The sequence below is a fragment of the Pagrus pagrus genome (assembly GCF_965226575.1).
Source record: "Pagrus pagrus genome assembly, chromosome: 17".
In the NCBI taxonomy this organism is placed as follows: Eukaryota; Metazoa; Chordata; class Actinopteri; order Spariformes; family Sparidae; genus Pagrus; species Pagrus pagrus.
The window spans coordinates 25,690,856-25,710,628 of NC_140201.1; the positions used below are offsets into that span (position 1 = coordinate 25,690,856).

General features: G+C 44.2%; 2 protein-coding genes across 2 annotated transcripts in view; one reads left to right on the top strand and one right to left on the bottom strand.

Moving 5' to 3' along the window:
* Nucleotides 1-297: 297 nt before the first annotated feature.
* gnrhr1 (gonadotropin releasing hormone receptor 1) lies at nucleotides 298-10,100 on the bottom strand. Its single transcript, XM_084379639.1, has 4 exons — nucleotides 9,706-10,100; nucleotides 7,406-7,919; nucleotides 4,566-4,767; nucleotides 298-3,201 (listed from the first exon to the last, which is right to left on the bottom strand). The coding sequence occupies exons 2-4, from the start codon at nucleotides 7,916-7,918 to the stop codon at nucleotides 2,786-2,788; spliced, it is 1,131 nt and encodes a 376-aa protein (XP_084235765.1). The 5' UTR covers nucleotide 7,919; nucleotides 9,706-10,100; the 3' UTR covers nucleotides 298-2,785.
* An 8,772-nt stretch (nucleotides 10,101-18,872) lies between these two features.
* gatad2b (GATA zinc finger domain containing 2B) overlaps nucleotides 18,873-19,773 on the top strand; it is a 58,767-nt gene continuing 57,866 nt past the window's right edge. The window contains exon 1 of the mRNA XM_084378575.1: nucleotides 18,873-19,029. The gene's annotated coding sequence lies outside the window, so the exon portion shown is untranslated. The remainder of the gene's footprint in view (nucleotides 19,030-19,773) is intronic.

Genomic DNA, 19,773 nt, shown 5'->3' on the forward strand with positions numbered 1-19,773 from the left:
GGTTCCTGGTTCAGTGAAACCGTATATCATGGTAGATTAATTCAGGCAGCTCATTAACGTAAATACTGATTATGGAAGCTAATCAAGGTGTAGCCTGAGTGAGTGATTAATGTAAAAGATAAAAATAATGTGAAAGACTTGTTCACTGCACCTGTGGCCATATGGGCCTGTGAACATGAATAGATCGATATTATTAACATTTCTAAATGTCAAATATTCTGAATCCTACTGTACCTACTGTACTAACACACAGACTGAAACACTGTCATGGACATTGTCCAGTAGACTTTTATTAAGCATATCTGAGAGTCTGACTGATACTTTACATCACACCTGCTGGTACTAAGAGAATAATAATGTTGGTACAGTCACATTCAGTACATTATTACATATAGATTGTAAATATGTTCATCATATATATGCATATAAAACAACAGGTTATTTCTTGCTGACAGTCTACTATGAGTCTAATACTGGCCAAGTGTCAACTCAGCTCATATAAATAGGGATGGGTACCGAAACCCCGTATTAAAAAGGCCCTGGGGCTGAATCTAGAAAGACCATAGTATCAATAACCTCTGACGTTATCCGTTCTGCTAACGGTATGAAAAAATTAAGGCATTTGTCTATGATCAATATTCCCAGTCCTGAACAGAGATCTCTGTGGGAGCCTGACCTGTGCAGGGAGCAGGGCGGGCTCTCACTGCCTGTCTGTCACTCTCACATGCACACCGGCACAGACACCCTGCAATGACGGAGAGAGCCAAATTATGTGTGGTCATACTTTACCAGAATCTATGCAGACAATGCTTGTTGCCAGGAGTGCAACAAGTCTTTTGCATGTAAGGGCGGGAACACGAGCAGTCTTTCAAAACATCTAGCAAAAGTACATCACATACAGACAGAGAAATGCACAGTTTGACAGTCTAGCTCGTAGTTCCTCTACTATTTCCCCATCTACCTCAGGTATGTTATGCTAGCAGGAGCCCACAAAGTTAATTAAATTATACAGACATGAGTTGATAGCTGTTAGTAACCATTAGTCAGCTGAATGTTTGGCTATGCGGTCATGAATTCTGTCTGACATGGTGAAAACATCATCCGAACTGGACATCAGACTCAAGTATAATTACATCTAGCAATTAATAATTTAGCTATTCTGCTTTCAGAATGTGTTCACCATTTCAGACAGAATTAATAAATGCATAGCTAAATATTCAGCTGACTAACTAATGGTTTTTAACCCATATATGTGTGTATATACTGTATATATATACACCCAGTATATACACGCATACATGTGTGTGTGTGTGTAACCATACACCATATATATATATATATATATATATTATATATATCTATATTTATGGTATCTGGTAAGATGTTGCATACAGTATCATTGTAATCCTTTACAATCAAAACATAGGGTAGACATCACCTTTTCTGTGTTATCATGTCTGGTTCAGGAGATATGATGCAAAATACATAATTCAGTTATGGCAGAAAGTAAAATGGCCACCAAGTTTCATGCTTTTATGAAAATGTGAACGATTCACCTCAAATTTGTTGCATATCATCTGGACTATATTACTTTTCCAAGAAAAGTATGTATGTATACTATATATACTACTGTTCTGGGTATTTGTCACATTCATGCAGGGAAAAGTCTTTATCTGGCAGTCTCTGTCTTCTATCAGAGGAAGTGTTAACACACACTCTTAAAGGGTTAACAGGTGTTCAAAGGGTTCAACACTTTTCTCTGAGGGAGATGAGAACATTCATATAGATCTGATGTCTCTGTGATTCATACAGAGCTGGAGTAAATATGTGGTTAACTGCTTTACCTCACTTAGAAAAGTGCCAGGTATAAATAGCTTCCAGTAAAGACTACACAGTCAATGGTTAATTCTTCACAAAGGGCGCAAGAAAAAAATAACAAGGCGAGTCAAAAATGTAGGTAATTGTTGTGTAATGATATGCATCACATGGTTGGACCAACTGAGGCCCTGTTCATACGGGGTATCAACATCCATCTTGAGTGATCCAAACAAAAGTGGAAGAAGAAGAAGAAGAAGAAGAAGAAGAAGAAGAAGCCACAACAACAGGTAGAATGGATTCCACACTGTCTGATCTCCATGTGCTTCACTGTGATGTAAATGACATGTTTGGTCTCTGTTAACCTGTCAATGTTAGCAGCAGACATTTGTGAACACACTGTCTGTTTCAACTGATCCAACCACTGAACTAGTAACCACAATATGACCTCCTTTCTCCCTTAACAAAGGTCTGATTTTAAAAGTTGTTGAGTGAGGATAAACTTAAACTTTGTGAAACGGCTACGACAAATTCTAAATCATTGGTGCCTTCTTCATAAATTCAGCATAAAATCCAAACATGAAGTTGTTTGTTTCCTGTCAGTTTGTGGCAGCATGGCTGTACCAGCCTGTCTGTTTGTTGCATATAGAGCAGAGAAGTGAGATGTGATTACTCAGCGCATGTTATTGCCTGGTGTAAACTGACGGACTTAGAGCTGTCCACTTCTGATCGGATCACTCAGGAAGGATGGTATTACTAGGTGCAATCAGGGCCTGGGTGAGATGGACGGCTGAAATGTCTCAGACTCACAGCTCAAGACAGTTGTTCAACAGGGCAAGAAAAGCCAAGTTGCACACCATCCAATGTTGTTCCTGTGGACTTCCTTGTGCATGAAACAGCTGACAGCTGCTTTAAGAACACTGTGTTTTTTGTAACAAAGTTTAAGTCTTCAGGGTCGGATCACCACTGTTCACCCAGGGTTCCCGCTGTGCTGGTTTGAGCTCAGGTCAGACTCCATCTCCACAGCAGCTCCAGCACATCGAGCTGACAGACGGTCCACAGAGCGAGGAGAGGCATTGTTGGCTCGGCGGCCGCGGCAGCACGCCACTACATCAGCGAGGTCAGCCCGGAAAGACGGTGTGTAGAAGCCGTAGATGACCGGGTCACAGCATGTGTTCAGGTTGCCAAAGACAAACAGTATGTGATGCACATACTCAGGTGTGTCCCTGATCATGGCTGGTTGGAACCAGTACCAGACCCCCAGGAGGTAGTAGGGTGTCCAGCAGATGACAAAGGAGCTAACAATCACAATGGTCATCTTGAGGGTCTTCATCCGGGCTTTGGGTATCATGTCTGTTCCACTGCGTCTCAGGCAGTGACTGTCGTCTGCACAAACACAACATGGACAACATTGACAAAAAGTCAAATATAGCAAAACATACATTCCATTAATGTACACAGATAGGTAATCAAAACCTTAAAGGCATAGTTCAAAAATACACATTTTTACCTGTGCTGTTATTTATCCATCTACATTGTTCTGGTGTGGGTTTCTCAGTTTTGGAGATATCAGCCGTATGAGATGTCCGCCTTCTCTCCAATATCATGGAACTAGACGGCACTCAAAGCACCAAAAAATGGATTTGAAAAGTTCAACAGCAATGACCCGGTTACTCAAGGTAATCCAAAGACCTTGTTGTTAGCAGTTTCATGTCGGAACTATATTCTTTCTGCCAAACTACAACCACCAACTGTATCCCAGTGCAGAAAGAGGGCAGGAAGCACGCATCTACTCAGAGGCTTGTGCTCGCGACAGTGTGGGATGTTTTTTAACATTAATGGCGTCCTCCTCGGCTGAGCTGTATCGTTAGCCAGCTTAGCATCCTTGTTCTTCTTCTGTGATACGGAGAGAGAAAAGTTCCTACTTTACTTTAGTCTAAATTATTCAGACAGTAACTTTTATCTTCTGAAATAAATATTTTCAGACAGGATCTCAGGATTTATCAGGACAGCTGCTTCACTCCTACCTATTTTACTGTATGAATCTTAACTGTGAACTGTGACCTTTCTATGTGTAGAAGAACACAGAACATTCACTAACATGAAATACTAACCGATGCTGTTGGTGAGTCAGGAGTTTTAAACAAAGATGTTAATCAGCTGTTCCTCATGTTAATGTAGAGATACACATATTGCTCCACCTCCTCCTCAGTTTAATATCAGTGTATTTTCTCATATGCATGCAAACAGAGTTGTTGATTGGACAGATGATTGTGAAACGGCGAGGCAGAGTGTCCAGCAGCTGAGGATCGCATCCCTCTCCCTCTGTGAAGATGACTGCCACTGTTAAGTATGCTCCAGGTCTTGGCGCACCTGGCTCTTAAAGGGAATGGGAGACGACACTCGGATTGGTTTGATTTTTTTTCTGCCCAAAACACACCCATGACTAATTCAGAGTATAAATATAACTGTAAAGAGACATTGCTGTTGAGCTTTTCAAATGTATTTTTTGAGTGCCATCTAGTTCCATTATATTGGAGAGAAGGCAGACATCTCTACAGCTGATATCTCTAAAACCAAGAAACTCACAACAAAACGATCTAGATGCATACATAGAACTATAGATAAAAGGAAAAATACATCTTTTTGATTTGGGAGTGAAGGGTCACTTTAAAATCACTGCAGCCATGTGCAGTGTTGGTTGGAAAGAGTTCAAACGGCCCCTCTCCAGATTGTGGAGAGTCACACACCTTTGCTCTTGTGCATCTGCCCATTGATCTTGGTGAGGATGCGGGTGTAGCAGAAAGTCATGACAAGCAGGGGGAAGACATACAGTGTCACAAAGTGAAACATGTTGTATGCCGTCTCCTGCCAGGGATACGGGAAACTTCCATGGGTCACACACTGAGTGAAGTCCACTCCATCAGCTTTAATGGCCCGAAAGATGAACAGCTGAGGATGAAGAGTGTACAGAGATGAGGAATGAATTCATGCAGGCACAGAAAAACACAGTGTAGTTTGTTTTTATCAAACAAACATTAGATTTGTTTATAGCAAACAAACTACACAAAGAAGCACACAATGCAGACGCTCCTTTGACTCCATGTTGTGCATTAAAGTCTCTTTAATGCACCTCAGTGTCCCAATTATAGCATGTGAAAAACACAACCTAACAATCAGCTGTTAGTGACTGTTCTAGAACCAGATTTAACCGTGATGAAGCTAAAGTGAGCTGTTAGTCAGGTTAACATGAGGGCCACAAGTATGCAAGTAAAGATTCTATGCAGCAGTCGAGGACGAGTGTGACTGACCACACAACACATCACTGATGGAGGTTGTACTCAATTAAAATTCTAGTAATTACAAATAAGTGTACAGTATATTCCATATATTTCTCACTTTCAGCAAATCCCATGTGCAGACCCCAAAAAACAGTGTCCTGCTGTGTGTGTGTGTGTGTGTGTGTGTGTGTGTGTGTGTGTGTGTGTGTGTGTGTGTGTGTGTGTGTGTGTGTGTCAAAGCAGGTGTTCTTCCTCTGTGCCACAGAGCTCCATTGTTGTCTAAAACTATAAAAACACATCAGTGAGTCACACTGATACACTGGGTTACATGTTCCTTCATTACCATGGACACACACACTATTGGTTAGCTTCACTCCCACACACACCATCCTGCTGCCACAAATACTCACATGAGCACCAAATGTGGATTAATCCGCTGCTGAAAATAGTCCCCAACAAATACAATATTTCATCATATTTGAGTCACTTTTGTTTAAAACTACAGTGACCAGCTGTTTTAGGAAATTATTGAGCCTTTTATAAAAATGAAACTGTAGATTTGTTCTGTGTTTTTAAAGGTTCACCTCTTAAGCAGGAACCAGTGGGCTTGGGGGTGAGGGAGGGTTAGGAAGAAAATAGTAAAATGCCAGCCTTACTGGTTTAAAACAAACACTATGGGAAAAAAAAACAGAAATAGGCAAATGTATTAGTAGAAGTATACAGTATATCCATCACTCATCAGTCTGGCCTGACTTATAGGTCAGTAGCATGCTGGGTAGCACTCTGTCGGCTCTTTTTGTCCTCCTGACAGCACATCTGTGACAGATCAGCTTCAACAGACTCCTCTTTTATTCTACTGTCTCACAGAGGAGACTGCCGATTACAATCTGATGAGACTGGAATGCCTTTGCCGTCACATTTTGTCTATTTAGAGGCTATATGGACAAATACCTTTTCACTAGAATGACTTTTATTAATGTGCACTGAACTGTGATGAATAAAACAATAAATACATAAAATAAATAGGAGTAATTCTCTGAGACAAATGAAGCAACTCGTATAAAATGATATTAAAGAGCAAAAACAAAGGCAGCACTAAGTCAAAGTGAAACCGTTTTCTCAGGGCTACAGTACTGTGCCTGACAGATAAAGTGCCTATAAGAAGTATTCACCCCCTTAATTATTTTCCCCTTTTATTGCTTTTATAAATGGAACGATGGTCAATATACAAAAAATATACCCTGGGTGATTGGAAATGTTTTTGTATCCATCCCCTGACTTCCACTTTTCAACAACCTTTTCATGGAGTTGTTTAGAGTGTTCTTTTGTCTTCATTGTAGCCAGGAGTACTGATTAACCAGTGACTGGACCTTCAGACACAGGTGTCTTTATACTAGTATCACTTGAGACACATTCACTGCATTCAGGTGATCTACATTTCACTAATTGTGAGACTACTATCACCAACTGGCTGGACCTGTTGAATTAGGTCAGTTACTTTAAGGGGTTGAATACTTATACAATCGCTTATTTTACATTATATATTTTTAATTGATTGACTTTACTTTGAAGAAATCTGTTTTCATTGTAACGTTAAAGTTTTTTTTTTGTAATTTTTTTGTTTTGTATATTTTCTGTGTATTGAACATGATTTCATTTATAAAAGCAATGAAAGGGGAAAACTTCCAAGGGGGTGAATACTTTTTATAGGCATTGTATATACAACTAATCATTTGCGGTTACTGCATCATAAACCTTAGTTAGTTATTTATGACCTAATCTTCTAGAGAGCAGCAGAATGCACATGGTATTTTGGAAGGCTAACCTGGAAGTTAGCATCGCCCTGGTCCCCTCGACATAAAGCTGGATGTTGGATTATTTCAGAAAATAATCTCTGTGACAAACACAAGTTTATGATACTTACACGCTTTGCTCAACAAGATAATCTTCACAGATGACCACTTTTATGACTGTTTAAACCTAAATGCAAACGCCAGCAGTAAAAAGCAGGACTATAATGACTTCTTAGCCATAATGTCACTGGCAATAAATGTAATGCCAGAGCATAACTTGCACCGGATGAAATATTTTCTGTTTATAAATTGATCAACAAACCTTAAAAATACACAAGGTGTGTTCTGTCACATGACAACATTCAACATTTTGATTGGCTAAATAGTTTGTGTGTCATTTCAGACTACCTCATCTAAAATCAAATAATGTTTGTGGAACTACAAGTCCAGTCTAGTGTTGGTGAAAGTGATACAGGCTGAAGCTCAATGTGTAACCAGCAGCAGGCTCTACTGTACCTGTGGAGAAGCCAGCAGCAGACTCAGAGTCCAGGCCACCAGCAGCATGCGTCTGTTTCTGAGGCCAGCATCAAGAGAATCCAGGGGATGGAGGATGGCCCGATAGCGGTCCAGACTGACCACCACCAGTATAAATGCTGCCGAGTGCATGGCAAAGAGCTTGAGGAAACACAGCAGTTTACACATGACGTCCCCAGCATACCACTGCACTGTAATGTTCCAAATGGCATCCAGTGGCATCACCACAAACGTCATCACCAGGTCAGCTGACGCCAAGCTGGCGATGAGCGGACGCAGGTGTGCAGCGAGGCGATACCCCCGGCCCCAGCACACACTGATAAGGACGGATAGGTTACTGCCTGCGGCAAACACAAACAGCACCAGGGTGGCTGCTACACGGCAGCGAGCCGCCACAGTGAAGGATGGAGCCTCCCAGGGAGGAGGGGAGCCCGGAGCAGACGAGTTGAGCAACGAGAAGATGGAACCGTTCTCAGCAGACAGGTTTCCTGTCATCCTGTGATAGAAGGAGAAAAGGATCATGTCACACCGAGCAGCACAAACAGAAATGACAATACTCCATCAGTATGATAACAGAGGCCACTGATCTGATGATCTGATGATCTGATCTGATCTGATGAGCTGATGATCTGATCTGATGATCTGATCTGATCTGATCTGATGAGCTGATGATCTGATCTGATCTGATCTGATCTGATGATCCGATCTGATGATCTAATGATCTGATCCGATCTGATGATCTGATGATCTGATCTGATGATCTGATCTGATGAGCTGATCTGATCTGATGAGCTGATCTGATGATCTGATCTGATGATCTGATTTGATCTGAAGAGCTGATCTGATGATCTGATCTGATGAGCTGATCTGATGAGCTGATCTGATCTGATGAGCTGATCTGATGATCTGATCTGATGATCTGATTTGATCTGAAGAGCTGATCTGATGATCTGATCTGATGATCTGATGATCTGATTTGATCTGAAGAGCTGATCTGATGATCTGATCTGAAGAGCTGATCTGATCTGATCTGAAGAGCTGATCTGATGATCTGATCTGATGATCTGACTATCTGATCTGATGATCTGACTATCTGATCAGCTGCAGCTGTAGCTCAGGAGGTAGAGCGGGTCGTCCAGTCATCGGAAGTCGCTGGTACAAATCCCCAGCTCCCCCGGCTGCATGTTAAAGTATCCCTGAGCAAGATACTGAACCCCAAACTGCTCCTGACCTGGTACCTTACATGGCAGCCTCTGCCATCAGCATAAGAATGGGTGAATGTGACAAGTGTTGTAAAGCGCATTTGAGCGGTCAGTAGACTGTCTGCAGAATTTAACCTGGTTTCATGCTACCTAGAGGCTTTCTTTCTGTGAATCCAGTGTTTTCTGGTGTTGTTGAAACAGAATATTGGTGTCTTGTTGTGCACACAGAGCAGCAGCTGAATCTACCAACCTGTAGTGGTACGGAGATACAAACAAACGCTCTGCAGAGAAGGAGAGGCAGGAGCTGATGTTCCACTGAGGTGATGGATTCAGATTCAGTATATTCACTGTTTTTATAACACTGATGTATCAAATGACCACCAAAGTGTGAAACAACGTGACAATGTGAAGTGTGTCTGTGACAGTGAGGAGGTTTACAGTGTTGTTTCACTCTCACTGCACTCCTCCTCCAGCATCATTTTGGGCCGTGGCAGGCAGCAGTTTGTTGAGCAGAAGCTCTAAAAGCCTTCAATACACTTCCTGCTCAGCACACTGAGAGAGACTAGCTGGTGAACATGGTGGAGCATGTAGCAGCTGAAGACACCACACACACACACAGCAGACAGGAGAGTGTCGGCTGACGACACAGCAGTGATGTGAAGCTGGCTGTATGCAGCCACATGCAGGGAACATGCTGTGTGTCGGTGGACGGCGCCCTCTGCTGGCTGCTTACTGCAGCTCCTCATGTGTTGATGCACCAAAAGAGCCGGCTGAGGCAAATAAAGGAGCTAACGTGATAAAGATTCATGTTCATTGAGTAACATCACACCTCCGGATCAGAACCCTGTTCCCCTCAGAATGACGCTCTCACTGCTGCCACTTCCCTCTTTTTCTCACTTTTTCCATAATTTCAGCTCCATGACTGCATCACTCCAACAGTGGGGGGAGACCTCACCCCACCCTCGCCCCACCGACAGCACACACTGATGCTGACTTTAACACACTGAACCATATCTATTACATATCCATATCTACCGATCTGTAGCAGGCTACATTGGACAACAGCAGCAGCAGTGTTACCTGAAGGAGAAAGGTGTTACTGGTGGTCAGACGAGGAGACCAGAGGGGATGTGGTCCCGGAGCGGAGCGGAGCTGTCCGACGTGCTGGAGCACGGTCCCTGTCCTCCGCCGCTTTCACCCGCACACCTTTTAAAAATGGGATAAATGGACCTCTCAGCCGGAGCAGTCGGGTTCTTCAGATCGCATCCACCTGCTGGCTCCATCAGGAACGCGCTCACTCTGCCGTTCACTTAATGTATTCGGCGTGAACGAGGAGCCGCAAGGACCAGCGCCGATTGGTTAATTAAGGCGGCTGACGTGGGAGGTGTTGCAGCGGTGTAAGCACCTTTGTGACAGAGACATCCTGGGGAATTTCCAGCAGACATGAGCTCCGAGCTGAGGACAGAGGAGCTGAATCTAACACGCACAGCTCAGCTCACACCACACTGAGCTCCTGTCACCGATCAGATTGTTATGAGGTGGTTCCAGTGCTCAGCCAGCCTCATCCACATCCATTCTGTTCAAGATATAACAGCAGGTGACGCTGTCCTTGCGTCATAATGCACATATAGCGATGTATTAGCAACAAGCAACTCCTACATAACAATAATAATTACTCGTTATGACGCTGATGTCTACAATGCACAAAGACAGCATTATAATGCACATAGTTATGAGCACAGTGCTATCTAACAATGATCATAATACCGCTAGATCAGTGTGTTGTGTGCAACAACTGAATATATACCTTTACATTTCTGTTGGCCTGATGTCATTTATAATACCATGAATTCAGAGATGATGCAGCTTTAACATCCCCCTGTAGTGTTTTATTTTGACATTAATATTTGATTACAGTGCTTGATTTGAAATAATTGATGCCAAGTACTGTAGCCTACTAAATGACAATTCAAATATTACACCACACAATGTAAATGTAATATAGCAACGACACATACAAGTGAGTGTTCTAAGACTTCAAGTGCAGGGATGCAGCGATCACAGCTTTAAATGCATTCACTGAACTCTTAATGTTTCTGGCTCCTTTAATACATTTCTCTTTACTGTTTACACAATTATCACACGGTTTGCAAAACATCTCGACTAAAAATACTGACTGCAGATCAAATTATACTCCTCTACTCATCATATTCTCAAATGTTCACATTTCAAATACATTCACAGTGTTTCTGTTGTGTTGACTCATTCACTGTGAGCAGATGCTGTATACAGTAAGTATAAAACTTGTGTCTCTATCATTAGCATGTGGTCACACAGCAGGGACACAACAGGCGGGTCATGTGGTGATAGGTAAAAAAATTCAGAAAGCAAAGAAAGCAGGAAATGTAGGGTTATGTGACACTGCACAATATTAAATAGGTGGTTTTAATGTTGAGGCTGATCTGTGTATATTGCAAGGGTAATAAGGGGAGTGGGAACAGGTGAGCAGGTGGGTGGGGGCCGTCAGGTGGTGCAGAATGGTGGAAACAGTGTGTAGATGGTTTACAGGTAAATGAACAGGTTGAGAGAGAAAAGAGGTGAGAATCAGGCTGCTATTACGATGGTTTATACAAGTAATGTCAGAGCAGCTGCTATCCTATTACAGGAGGTCAAATCAGGGGTAGATAAACAGTTTCCTCCCCATATAGTTCAGTTGGTGTTTTGGAATATACAAGAATATACACTGGAGAACAAACAAGAACTGCCAAAAAAAAGGAGCCATAAATATTAAACAGAATAAATATGAAAAGAGCTGTACAGTGTTTGAAATAAAGAGGATGGAATTGAAAAAATCAACAAAGACAGGCAGATGATGATAGGCAGAGATCTTACCATTATAATCAAATCAGGCCAATCAGCTGGCCAGGCCACTGGGTATTCTTCCAGTGCTCCAAAATGGCTGGTCTGAGCCTGATCATAGGTCAGGTGTGTGCCACATCACGACATATATATCTGTGTAATCAAGAGATTTGAATCCTTAAATCAAATGATCTGTTTTAATTGTCTAGTTGTTTTACTGGTATGTTTGTACCCAGAAGTCCCTGGAGAGCAGAACTGACACTTATTGATCATCCTGTTAAAGAAGAAAGAGATGAGTATCCCTTTAAAAAACATCTTAAAGGATGTTTACTGCTACAGTACAAGTGCTCAGAGATGTGTTTTGTTTTCCTAAGAAGCAAGACAGGACTAAAAAGACTGTAGTGGAAGGTGTGCAGTGACTCTGCTGTCCTGACTTCAGAGGCACAGGAGTACAATGGTGAGCCAGGGTGGAGGGTTTGACCATGGCTTGGAAGTAGGAAGGAACGGGTCCTCTCACTGCCCTGTGTACCAGCACCAGAGTTCTGTACTGGGTAAAGCTGCAGTGGGAGTGCAGGCAGCAGCATTTTGAGTTAGCTATAAAGGTCTGTTGCCAGATGCAGTGGCTCCAGTGAGGAGGGATTGACAAGGATCAGCACCTGGATCAGCACCTGGATCAGCACCTGGGCTGCCTCTTTGGTTGGTGAATCTTTCTGATTTTGTGAAGGAGGAATGGACAGCAGCTAGCGGGCTACTATACTACTGTGATGTTTGCAGAAAACAACAGTCAGTTATCACGGGCTGCGCCCAGGCTCCTTGCCATCCAAGTTGGTACCACAGTGTTGTCACAGTTGTGGAAAGCTTTCAGTAGGGGAGCCTTTTCTGTCTAATACAGGTGGAGCTTCAGGTGGTTTCTTCACGTCCACTCTGAGATGTCAGCCAGGCAAGCAGAAATAAAGGCCTGAGTGTCAGATGCAGAGGAGGAGCTAATGGTTCACTCTGTCAAATGTAGCAGGTTCAGGGTGACTACTCCAGCAGCATGAAACTCTTCTGTAAAGAGAGCTGTCTCAGCTAAGTGTCCTGATTGGTGGGAGTAGTAGGTGGAGGGAGTGGAGCTGAAGTGGTTGGAGATGGGTGGATGGTAGATATAAATACACTGTACATACAAAGAGACTGCAGACAGGAAGCAGTTGGGGACTAGCTGACATCAGTTCATCAATAGTCGTTGTTTTTGGGGCCTGAATGTATTGCACTCGTACACACATCAAGGCAAAGTACAGTTGGAACAACCAGCTGCACATCTTTCCATTTCCACACTCAGTATGTTAGGATGCTCTGCTCTGTGCTGCAATGGATGTGGACCAGGATCTTCCTCTTCTGCCTTTTGCCCCCTGCTCCTGATGATGTTTTAAAAGCTAAACTAAAAGCTTCAAGCAGCCTAACCGAAGTAAATAAGGAGGGTGACCCTTTATTGGTGGCCTTATTAGGAGCTCTGTAGAACAAGTCATCAAGTGTACAGTTGGAAATGTTAAAATGTTTATGCTTCAGATGCGCTGCAGGCCTTTTCCAGTTATGCAGATGTCAAATCTAATTGGAGTGGTCCACTTGATAAAACAACTGTCTTTCTGGAAGAATAAAAACTCCTGCCAACAACCTGGCAACACCAAAGTTCTTATTAAGGGCTTATAATTAATCTATACAGCATTAGTAAATGTTTTATTTACCATTTATACAGTAAGTAGTAACAAGTATCTTGGAGCCACTAACTAAATCCCTTGGAAACGTCTACAGAGGGACAAACTCTACAGGCTATCAAATATGGATCCCAGTACTCCTGAACAACTGCGCAGTCTGTTACTCCTATTTGATTTTATTTATTTGTCTTAAAGGAACAGTTCACACTTAAAGTAAAATCCAGTCATTTTCCAGTCACATTCTAGTATTCTCCTAAACTAAACTGAAGTAGCTGGGGACTTGTTCTAAAACGTAAAAATCAACCAAAAAAACATCAAATGGCTCCATACAGCTCGTCTGCTGTAATCCAAGTCTCCAGAAGCCCCAAGATCCCAAACTGATCTGGAAAGACATTATTTACACCCTTTTTTAAGATGAAATCTTCATTGTAGCTTTGATGTTTTTTTGGTTGTTTCTTCCATTTTAAAACAACACTGTTTGATTTAATTTCAGTGAACCTGTAACCATGTGACTATAACCCTCGGATCAGGAGCATTGATCACACCCCGCACACTCTCCCTCTTTCTATCCTCCTGGTTGGTGAGGGCTTATAGCAGTTTGTTCGCTGTTTTACCTTGCTGATTCCTCACTGTTGATTGTTTATTGTCGGGCTGCCTTACACTTGGCACCGCCTTGGCATTCCGTGAGTTTGTCTGTTTTGTTTGCAGGTGACAATGTGCTCATCCCATGCATACCGTAATTACATGCTGAATTGGAAGCAAGTTAGAATGTTGTGTATGTTTTCTATAATCACATACTGCAGTGCTCCGTAGTACCTGAGCACTGTTTTTGCTCAGCTGTTGACTCACGGTCGTCTTCTCCGTGCGCATAGAGTGATATTAGACCCAGGTCGGCAATTGATTCTAAGGTTTTCCTTTTTCTCTTCAACAATTCTGACACAGCAATGCAGCACAACTGTGCTGCTTGAATTTTAATAACTTGCATAATTTGCACGTTTGTATTTACTGTTAAATTGGTGTATGTGTTTGTATGTGATTCTGTATCCCTTGATGCCTCAGGCAATCTAGATATGACCAACAGCTCTGGCTGTGGCTTCTCTGGGCAGGTGGACGTTTATGGATTTTGTCAGACATCTGCAAAAGTCCTGGGCTCAACCCAGGGAGGCTACTGCACCCCGCTCCGCACTCAGCATCCTGCATGGTGCTGCAGAGCACAGCCTGGGTGGTGTCACAAAGGTGGGCCGACCTTTGCCCTGCTGGCTGGGGCACCACCCACAGGCAGTAGAGTTACCCATCATCCGAATAAGAAGTGCCGCACCACTGATGGGTTGGTCATGAAGGCATATCAGTCTGCAGCCATGGCCTCTAGACTGGCGAACACTAATGCACTTCTGCTGGTGTATTTGGAGGGTCTGATGACACACCTGAAGTTCAAGAACCCTGCCCACCTAAATGATTGGGGTCAGTGCACCTTTTGCCCGTGGGTGATCAGTACCCTGCAGTTTGGTTACAGCCTGCAATTCAGGATCCAATCCCCCCACTTTCGAGGAGTTTTGGAAACAAGAGTAAGGGTTGAAATTCGTTATGATGTTCTGGCCTGCAAGATTTCTGCCCTTCTGGAGAAAGGTGCAATATGGCCTCTGTCTTGAGAGGATGTCAGACAGGGGTTTCATTCATTCAATCCAGAGGATTCTTCCCAATTCTGGACTTGAGGTCAGTCGAGTAATCAGGGCTCGTACAGGAATCGGCCACCATGACCCACTTGACTCAGAAGAGAAAAACAAAGCCCGAAAACATTTCCTCCCCTTACACTGGGGAGGCAGGTCATGGTAAGGACCGACAGCACAGCTGTGGTATCTTATATCAACTGTCAGAGCAGGTTGAGGTCTCCATCCCTGCATGCAAGAGTCCAGCGGATGCTCTTGTGGGCTCAATCCAAGGGTGTGGTCCTGAGGGCATTCTATCTTCTGACCCCCCCCTGACAGTAGATCTGCTTGCACATTCCGGGGTCCCCATCCTGGCGAGTAACGCCTGCACCCACAGATAGTGGGCCAGATATGGCTTCACTTCAGCCAGGTGGAAGTAGACCTTTTTGCGACAGCGGAGAACACTCAATGTCCTCTGTGGACATCTATGCACGGCCCGTCAGGGCCCCACGGGACAGACGACCTGACCTTTCATGGCCTCATGTGAGACTGTATGCATTCCCTCCACTTCCTCTCCTCCCAGTTTTCCTCAGAAGGTTGAGGTCTCCAGAAGTGTGTGCCAGGGTACTCTTGGTGGCACCGAATTGGCCTGAGAGACCGTGGATGGCAGAGGTCCATGAGATGCTGGAGGGCCACCCGTGGCGGCTTCCAGACTCGATATGCTGTCCCAGGTGCAAGGCAAGATTTGGCCTCTGGAGCCCCAGAATCTGAGGCTTCATGTATAGCCCTTGAATGGCAGCATTTGTGCTCACTTGGCCTAGACAGGGAGGCGGTGGACACCTTGTAGGCCTCGCGGGCCCCCTCCACTCAGCTACAGTACAGTGTCAAGCGGAGGGTGTTTCGCAACTGGTGTCGTGCTAAGGGGGAGGATCCCTTGAATTGCCACATCTTGGTAATTCTCTCCTTCCTCATCCTTCCTCTTCCACCTCCTTGGCCTGGGTCGAGCAGAATCGACTCTCAGGGGTTACCTTGCAACAGTCTCTGCTGTTCATGATAAGTGTGATGGCTTGTCTCCAGGAGCATATCCCCTTGCTGCACAATTTTTTCAAAGCAGTGTCTCAACCAATTGGTTAGTGGATCGCCTTGTCTTACGTACATACTGTTGCTTTGTGTGCCTTGTTTGTTTGATGTTTTATTTGTATTGTTGATTCTTGAGCCTGTGAAGCACTTTGGTTAACTTTGGTTGTTTTTAAATGTGCTATAGAAATAAACTTGACCTTGACCTTGACCTTGACATGTGGAAGTGGATCCCCCTTCTAGGATTGTGGCGCATTCTACAGGGAATTGGCTGTGTTGTGGGCACTGTTCCCGGGCACGTCTTTGGAAGAAGTGTGTGATGCCATTGGTTTGACATCCATCATCTACTTTCACCAGGTTTTATCGCCTGAACCTAGCTTCATCTCAGTCCCCTCATCTGTTCTTAGGGTCGTAGGGGATGATTGAGATTTTCATTGGTTGCCCTGTCTGGTCCTTTTTGTTTATACATTCTAGTTGGCCAGCATGCGCTCATGCTCCAGGAAGTATTTGTCTTTTGCCATTTGACCTGGAGTCTCATTTGTTTACCTTTTGATCGTTGGCAATAAAATGCTTAAACTCACTTTATTGTGTTCTGTTGTTTTACTAAGCAGTGGTTGAATCCACCTTCGTATGGCTTATTCTACCTTACTGGTGGTGCCATCTCACCCTCCTCCTTGGTATACGGTTGTCAAATGGTTACAGGTTCATTGGAAAGAAACAAAAACGAATGTTAACGTATGTAAACACTTTTTTATGAATGAAGTGAACCTGTAACCACTTGTTATCACTCAGAAGTGAGGGTTGGCCCTGTCCTGCCTTCCCAGTCAGTACAAAGAGGGAGAGTGTGTGGGTGCATGACACACATATAGTGTGCAGCGGCTGATGTTGCACCCACAGGTAGAGTTGGGCCAATTAACGATGCCATCGTCCATCGCTGATGGCTGACAGCCATCGACTACTAATCCCTGACCAATCGTAACATCCTGATTTAAAAGGCTCCCCATCAGAGAGCACAATTAAGTGGCGTGTCCCCTCAGATAGTTTCCTGTGCAGGATGAGACAGTTGGACATTCATGTCAGAGCAACAGTGGGAAACGGCAGTGGCTACAGCGGTGTGCTAATACACAACTGCTGCGTTACAACACTGAGGGGACACGCCGCCTCAAATTCATAAAAAATTATGTTATCCTCCATCACGATGTGTCACTGTAGACATTGTCATATGCCAGACATCACCCGACCCTACCCACAGGTGTGATTCATTTAGTATAATGCTCCTGATCTGAGGGTTATAGTCACATGGTTACAATATTAATTCCCAGTATTAGCAGCACAGATGCTGGGTGGATCATTCTGGTAAAATAAAATGGAAACTGAATAAAAATCTTTTTTGTGGCACCATCTTGAGTCACAGGAGCAGCACAGGTTCAATAGTATTGTGTTCAACTGATATTATTTGGGATTCATAAAGAGAGGATCCGTCATCCTTGAAATCACTGAAGCTAACATAAAATACATTGAAAACATGAACGATAGCAACACATTTCATACTGTTGGTCTTTACTGTAAGTGGAGTTAAAACCTGTGACGCCACTAGAGGGCTCACTCTCCATGGTAGTCAATAGTCTAAGCAGCTGTTACCAGCAATATCTAACTTCATTCATTGTCTCCAGCCTGTTCAAATGTGTGTTATAGCCTGACTGTGCCTCCAGATCACTATGTCCCGTCTGCAGGTCACGTTGTGGTGTACCCAGACACTGATTAAAGCTTTCACTTCCATAATTAGCTGGATAAATGTGATCCTGGTGTAGACAGAGCCACATATGAAACACACGACATGCAGGCTACAGAAATGTTATAATCTGTACCAGGAACATACAGCAGTCTCTGCTGGTGCCAGGACTGGAATCAGAAAGCAAAGGGCTCATCCACAGCTGACATGACAACAACATTTAAGGTAAAAATAGCCTGTGTTAAGTAAATGATAAATAATTTAATTGTTCAACATGCAAAGTAGGTCAGCAGGTCCACTGGGATCTTATTAGTGATGGCTATCTATTGTCCCTTCACAGGTGGAAACAGCTATGTAGAAACACACTGACAATGTTCAATTTCTCTTCAAACATCTCGAGAAAGACTTGAATTCACATGAATTCTTGTCTTTTAATGAGCGGCTATAATGACTGTAGAAGTACAGGACCCATACTGAGGACGTGGAAGCCAAATGTTTACATTGTCTAAGTCTGGCCTCCTCCACCTGCATAATGACACGCATGCACTGCAGCGACCTGGTCACAGTAAGGCCCGCAGCTGTGTGCAGCTGATCACTTATCACATTCCTGAGAATATTTTTGAACCGTGGCCCATGAGAGGAGCATGACGCTGCAGGCGAAGTTTCCTTTGTCACAACATTTGGACTGATGGCGCACAGACAGCAGCCTACAGAGGGCTGCCTTCATCAGGATGGGAGTAATGACGTTTCCTATCTGCCATCCGCACTGCTGTCACGGCTGTGTGCCCTGTGTTGGCTCTTTGTCATGCACGTGTGTGCACAGAAGGCCGTCAGGAATCCGGTGTAACAAGAAATCAAGTTTGAAGCAGGCAGCCGCCAGGTTTCTGTTGATCCCCGACACTGCACTCACGGGCGCCATGTTGCTGTAGAAGAAGAATTCATGTAGCAGGTCTGATACGACCTGCTCACTTTAATGAATATGAACGAACACATTGTTTCTTCAGCCCATTGGAGTTAACATGGCTCTCCATCCAGACCCAGACAACAACACTACTACCAACCAATCAGGTTTCTCTCTGTCTCCGCCGCGGAAATGAACGCCCAATGAGCTGTCTGAATGATTCTACTTATAACAGCCGGAGGACCAATCAGCTGTCTGTCTGGATCTGCTGGGGAAACGAGCAGCCATTCAGCTGTCTGTCTGGGCTTCACGGAGTGACGGCCTGGCCAATGAGCTGTCTGTCTGGCTGCACCGAGGGGGTGAGCGTCTGCCGAGGCCCAATCAGCGGTTCAGTGCTGCCTGCCGGTGCCGGGGACTGGTGGTGAGGAGCCGCTGCAGCGCGTCAGGACCGGACCGTGAACCCGGAGACGGTACACACCGAGGCGAAAGGAGACACAGGTGAGTCCGAGGATGTACGCGAGGCCTGGCTCCGGCGGGAGATGTTTTGAAATGGCAGCGGCGGGATTGACGTCGCTGCGGGACCGCTAGTTGTTGTGTCGTTTTCCTACCGGTGGATATGCTGACAGACAATAGAGCGGCTTTGCTTTGCTATTTATTGATGCAGGCTGACATGTTGGCGACCAGCAGCCGTCGCCTCGAACTGTTCTTTTCCATTTAAAGGTCTGGAGTGGCAGCACAAACATGAGCGGGTATCTAAATCCTCCCCGGTTCTTGTGTTTTGATAATAACCGAGCTGTTAACGGAGATGTTGTGCTTTCATTGTGATGGGAACGTTGTGCGGAATGCCTCCAATCCGTTTCATTGTTTGATCCAGAGTCTCTAGGGGTTAACTCAGACTGGAGAAAGAGCCAGGCTCCTCTAAATACTTGTTAATGCTCATTTAAAGAGCAGCGGGATGAGATGAGATGTTCGAAGGGTTTTATTAAAGAAAAGCTGTGGGAAGTGGCGGATTAAACGACGCTAGGAGGAGGCCGGGGGTGCTGATGGCTCTCAGCAATTAGGAAGAAAAATTCGAAATGCATCAGCCATTTACGTAGAGACTCAACTGGCTCCATATGCACCTAAATGGCTGCCTGGCGCCTGACAGCATAACCAACATTTTACTGTAAGGGCCAGGCTTTATTCAGGCCGAGCGGCTGATTGTTTCCTGAGCGGCGGATTAACGGAGGTAGATGTCTAGAT

What these genes read in the sequence shown, in the direction of transcription:
- gnrhr1 (XM_084379639.1), bottom strand. Translation starts at nt 7,918, where the DNA reads ATGACAGGAAACCTGTCTGCTGAGAACGGTTCCATCTTCTCGTTGCTC. An exon ending in TGCTGCTGGCTTCTCCACAG is followed by an intron (nt 4,768 to 7,405) that starts GTACAGTAGAGC and finishes CTTCATCCTCAG; the next exon opens with CTGTTCATCTTTCGGGCCAT. An exon ending in GCAGATGCACAAGAGCAAAG is followed by an intron (nt 3,202 to 4,565) that starts GTGTGTGACTCT and finishes GTGTTTGTGCAG; the next exon opens with ACGACAGTCACTGCCTGAGA.